This window comes from Strix aluco, chromosome 5, assembly GCF_031877795.1.
Source record: "Strix aluco isolate bStrAlu1 chromosome 5, bStrAlu1.hap1, whole genome shotgun sequence".
Taxonomy (NCBI): domain Eukaryota; kingdom Metazoa; phylum Chordata; class Aves; order Strigiformes; family Strigidae; genus Strix; species Strix aluco.
The window spans coordinates 33,955,744-33,960,710 of record NC_133935.1 but is presented as its reverse complement, the minus strand read 5'-3'; the positions used below and the strand labels follow the sequence as shown (position 1 = coordinate 33,960,710).

The 4,967-nt window shown below is 49.4% G+C and overlaps 1 protein-coding gene across 1 annotated transcript; it reads right to left on the bottom strand.

Annotated features, from left to right (window-relative positions):
• Positions 1-295: 295 nt before the first annotated feature.
• Positions 296-4,016, bottom strand: HEBP1 (heme binding protein 1). The gene is made up of 4 exons (XM_074826872.1): positions 3,861-4,016; positions 3,558-3,696; positions 1,881-2,061; positions 296-566 (listed from the first exon to the last, which is right to left on the bottom strand). Exons 1-4 carry the CDS (start codon positions 3,936-3,938, stop codon positions 395-397), a joined length of 570 nt encoding a protein of 189 aa, XP_074682973.1. The 5' UTR covers positions 3,939-4,016; the 3' UTR covers positions 296-394.
• Between the last annotated feature and the right edge of the window lie 951 nt (positions 4,017-4,967).

Sequence of the window (4,967 nt, the reverse complement as noted above, 5' to 3'; positions counted from 1 at the left end):
CTTTTGTCATGTTCCCCTGCCTGCCTCAGGTGAGACTAATAGCCTGCCAGCACTTGGACGTGACTCCTGTCAGGCACCAGTCTTGCTAATTAAGTACTTTTGGCTGTCTCAGCATTGAACTCTGGGAGCACAAGAGAGATAAAAGCAAGCCGCGGAGAGATCACAAGAGTCCATGTGGTTGAGGACATGGTCCAAAACGAAGAAGCAGGACCGTCACGGGGGGTTTGCAAGTGTTCTTCTAAAATGGTCGGTCCATAAAAGACAAAGGTATAGGTGTGGAGGAAAGGAATGATGGTTTTCTGTCTCTGCTAAATTATTAGTTTATTTTGAAGAGGACAGTATTACAGCATGGGGAGATTATCAGTGCAAGCCAGCACCACAGGGAGCCAAATTCTCACTCTTTCACAAACCAGACCTCGTTGCGTCGCCCATGAGGCTTCATAGGGGGGTCGTAACCATTGCAGAAGTAGAAATCCTTGCGGTATGCAGCTTCACTCCCCAGAGCAGACTTCAGCTTGGCAGCATAGTTCACATAATCCGTCTCTTTGGCATAGCCGCCAAACTGCCTGCAAAGAAACCAAACACAGAGAGGTGCTGAGCAATCCTGGCAAAGCACAGAAAGGAAGGGAGGGAGAACAATATATAGCCACAGTGTATTTAGCCAAGCATTTTGGTCCAGGTCCCATGAACATGGACTTGTGCAGGCGCTGTTCTCTGTGAACCAGTACGCTTTATCTGTGATAGATTAAGTCTCAAGGGTTGCACAGCCAGGGTGCAGTCATCCATTGGCAGACCCCAAACAGACGCACATGTATCAGTCAGCAGAATGGCCCTGCCCTTTGAGTCACCGCCATATCAGAGGAACAGCTTACTAGAACACGAGGTTATCTCTAAGTCTGCTCAGCCCACAGTCCTCACACCAATGCTGTCAACAACCATGTTCACTGTGGTGTGAACAAGCATCTGCTGGAAGTCAGGTCATGAAGGGAAGCCAAACTCTAGCTAGCCTAACAAAAAGGGGAGGTAGGAACAGAGATGTTAGCAATTACAGGCCACAATACTATTTAAAAGGGGTGGACTGGAATTGGTTTGTTTTATGTTGACTTCCCACTGACAGCAACTGTTTCCACATCAGCCTGCACCTCACCACCCTGCCTCAGAGCCAAGGTTTGAGACAAAACAGCCTGTTCTTGCAGAAGTGGCCCATGCTGGCAGCAAAGGCCAGGCAGCTGTTGAAGGTGAGGGAGGAGCCAGACAGTTTAGAGTCAGTCAAAATAGTTCAAGCAAGGAGGCAGGGGAACATCCAAGGGGTTAAATACAAGGTGAAGAACTTATGGCTGTTGTGATGCTAGTTTGAGTCCAGGTTGTCAGTCAATAGCCAAAGACATTCAAAGGTGATTTGAAGCAACTCAATAGCTGCTTGTTTCCATGCTGGACTCTTGTATTGAGTCCATGCAAATGAGGCTTCAGCTGACACCTGTAGTTTCATGCAAACCATACCAAAGGACATTCTTGATGACTAAGAACCATCTTGATCCCAGAAAGTGGGGAAAACAATAGTTTTCAGAGATCAGAAATTACTCAGTACCTTCATATTCACCCTCCCCTGCTCTTCACCTCCCCAGGTGAAACAAAAAACCTTTCAGGACTAACCTCCACACTTGTTTTCCCAGTGAAAAAAAATCCATATTCCAAATTGATGCATCATGACCAATGATAAGAAATGACATAAAACACTGTCTTCAGTCTAGAAAGACCCCTCCATCTCCTACCACCTGCACCCCTTGTCCAGCAAGTCACCTGGTAAAATCAACACTGCTCTTCAGAGCATGCTAGAGACCTCAGCACTTAGGACTGGAAATCCCAGGATGCATTCTTACGTAGAATAAATGGTCATCCCCTGTCTCTCTTCAATCTTAATGCTTTCATCACTAGGACAAGGAGGGTTGGCTTGAAACTGGCTCGGGATCCGCAGAGAGACCTTCACTTTCTGCTGTAAGGAGCCATCTTCAGCAGGAAAAGCAGTCATGGAGACAGGAGCAGTCATCCCCATTCCAACCCCTGAAAGAGACACACAGACATTACTAAAAAAGTCTAGGTTCTCAGGAACTCGCAGAATCAACGGGGGATTCACAAAAGCTAATTTAGTTTAGGAAAACTCCTCACACTGAACTCCTTGTCAGTCAAGAGTGGGGGCCTCTGGGGCATGCAGAACAGTCACATTAGGCTTCTGCTTGAGCCAAACTTCTCTCTCCAGTGACTACACAAGGACTCTGGGAAATAAGGGCCCCAGGTGACCTCTGGATGGCTTATTAATGATCCTGGTTTTGTAGCTCTCAACCATATAGCTCATGCCACTGAGACACTCTGTTCTAACAAATCACCTCTAACACAACAGGGTCTATAGTTCTGGGGCAGCTCAGTGCCACATGTAAATCTACATCAGTATTTAAATTGTTATCATCTGTACTTAGTGGTAAGCCCGTAGCCAATACTGGGTGACAGCAGCTTTCTCCTAAACCCTTCCAAATGCTTCCAGACATCCTTCAAGTTCCAGTGCCCCAAACCTCAGAGCTGCTACGTCTTTCAACAGGACTGTCCATGCTGTCCACCACTCCAGGAAGAGCATGCTGCTTTTCTGCTCATTACTACCGAGAGTTACCACATGGCACTGAAGAACCTCCAAACCTCAGGATCAGGCAGCCACAGAACCAGCTGAGATCAAGCCAACTTTCTTATTTATTTTGCTTTGATATCATACCTGTCTCTGTGGCACATGCTACAGAAGGCACCCTTTCTCCTACAGCAACAGCAATCATCACGTTTCCAAAACATGCTACTGTAAATGCCATTTCCCTCTGCATCCAGCTCCCACTCCCATACAGACTATACATCTACCAGATGCCCAAGAAAGGTGTGCAAACAAATGTATACGCCTCGGAACTACTCCATGGTCTTCAACTTCTGCTACAATTGATTACTGACGCGCATACTTTAGTAAATTGAGAACTAGAAGCAATCACCTGGAAGCACCATTATAAAACATTACAAAGTAACATTTAAAAGCAAGCTCATTAATTAAACTTTCATGAATAAAAATAGCCAGAGTGTATGACAAAACATCAAGGTCACAAAAGTTATTTTACTGCCTACAAGGGCACATCATAGAACCAAAGTGCCCCAGATACCCTGGATTTCATCAGCTACTGCTCACCCAAGGAGCTGTGATTGATACATGTGTGCCTGTCTTCATGTTATCCCAACTGCAAAGTAACTCACTTGTTCTTAAACAAATAATTTTTGAGATTTTACTCTGAAACAGAGATGGGTTAGGAGTGGACTCGTAGCATGAGTTGGCTGGGCATGCTTTGACCTGTAGCAAGTTTTCTTTTCCCAGTGAGGGGCCATCCTCACCACAGAGCCCCAGTGCCAGAAGCCACAAGCCAGGCGGGCTCGCAGCGCCATTGCCTCCATTCATTCAATTTTACCAAGCCTCTGCTAGTGGCGATCAACCACAAACACCCACCATGCCCCGCAGGGCAGGGAGCATCTCTCACCCTTGTCGTTGGTTCCTCCGACGTACTTGAGGAGCTTGAGCACCCCTTCCTTCGAGGCTTCGTCAAACGGCTTCCCCACCACCTCCACCACCGCAAACCGCCCGCCCTCGCACACCCTCTCCTCGTAGCTGAGCTGCTCCTGGGAAAGGAGATGAGGATGCAGAAGCTGTCAGCTGCCCGGAAGGGCTGGGAGAAAAGCGCTGCCCAGAAGATACCCGCTCCACCTCGCAGCGTATTATCCGGCCCGGCTGGCGCAGAAGTCCCGCGGGGGAACAAAGCTCGGCCGCCCGCCCCGCCACCTACCTTCTCCCCCTTGCTCAGCACCTGGTAGGGCCATGCCTCTACCGTGCTCAGCAGGGAGTTCTTGATCATGCCCAGCATGGTGCCGCTCGGCTCTGGCTCGGCTCGGCTCGGCCCCGCTTAGCTAAGCTCGGCTCCGCTCAGGCCGGGTGGGAGGGCCCGGGGAGCGTCCCGCCGCCTGCTGCGCCCCGCCCCGCCCCGCCCCCAGGGGGCGCCCAAGGGCCGCCCAAGGGCCGCGCGCCCCGCCCCGCCCCACACCACGACGGGTGGCAGGGGGCGCAGCCGGGGCGACTTGTCCGGGAGAAGACCCCGCCGGGGTGGGCGGTGGGAGCCGAAAGCCGGCGGCCCCGGGGGTGAAGTAATGGAGGACGCCAAGAAGTGTGAGGAGTAATAAAGTGCGGGAGCGGGTGGTATTTGTCTGAGGAGGAGAGGAAATCTGAAGGAAATAAGATACAAGGGAGGGGAAGTACTGACGGAAGTGTGTAATATATAGCGTGGAGGGGCACAGCTCTCCTGAAACTGCAAAATCATAACGGTTTGGGGTTTTTTGTTAATAAACAGAGCTAAGGGGAATCACACTTGTTGTCTGTTAAGACTGAATTTAAGGCAGTGCTCCGTGTCTCTGTGGATGTTGTAAGCTTTAGGTAAGGGATAGATCTTAGAAGCTGCTGGTGGTATTTGCTCTTCCTCCACTGACTTCTTCATTCTGACTTCACAGCCCAACCAGTCAACTCTGTTTAAAACTCCAGCCAGGTCCCTTCCCAGAAATATGTAAATGAACATAACAGGGGACTTAGATGGCTTATATAGCTGTATATATATATATGTGCATGGAAGACTTAGATCCTTGGTGATCACAAGTGGATTTTAGTTGTATAAGCCTCAAAGGACAAGTGCCAGCTAGAGAAGGTACCTTGCCCAGGATCATTTAAGAGGAGGGTAGCAGAGGCAGGAATCAGATCAGGCCAGCCTCCCCAGGCCGATGAAGCAGAGGCACCTCAAGGTCCTTGCTCAGCTGGACTCCTGCCTCCTAAAATAGGTGAGTGGCACAAAAGCAGGCTGAGGCATAACTTCCCAATATTCTTAAAGAGCAAAAAAGAAAATTATAAA

Coding starts and splice junctions, on each gene's coding strand:
- HEBP1 (XM_074826872.1), bottom strand. CDS start 3,938: ATGCTGGGCATGATCAAGAACTCCCTGCTGAGCACGGTAGAGGCATGG. Junction 3,697..3,860: donor TGCTGAGCAAGGGGGAGAAG/GTAGGTGGCGGG, acceptor CTCCTTTCCCAG/GAGCAGCTCAGCTACGAGGA. Junction 2,062..3,557: donor CGGAGGAACCAACGACAAGG/GTGAGAGATGCT, acceptor TGTCTCTTTCAG/GGGTTGGAATGGGGATGACT.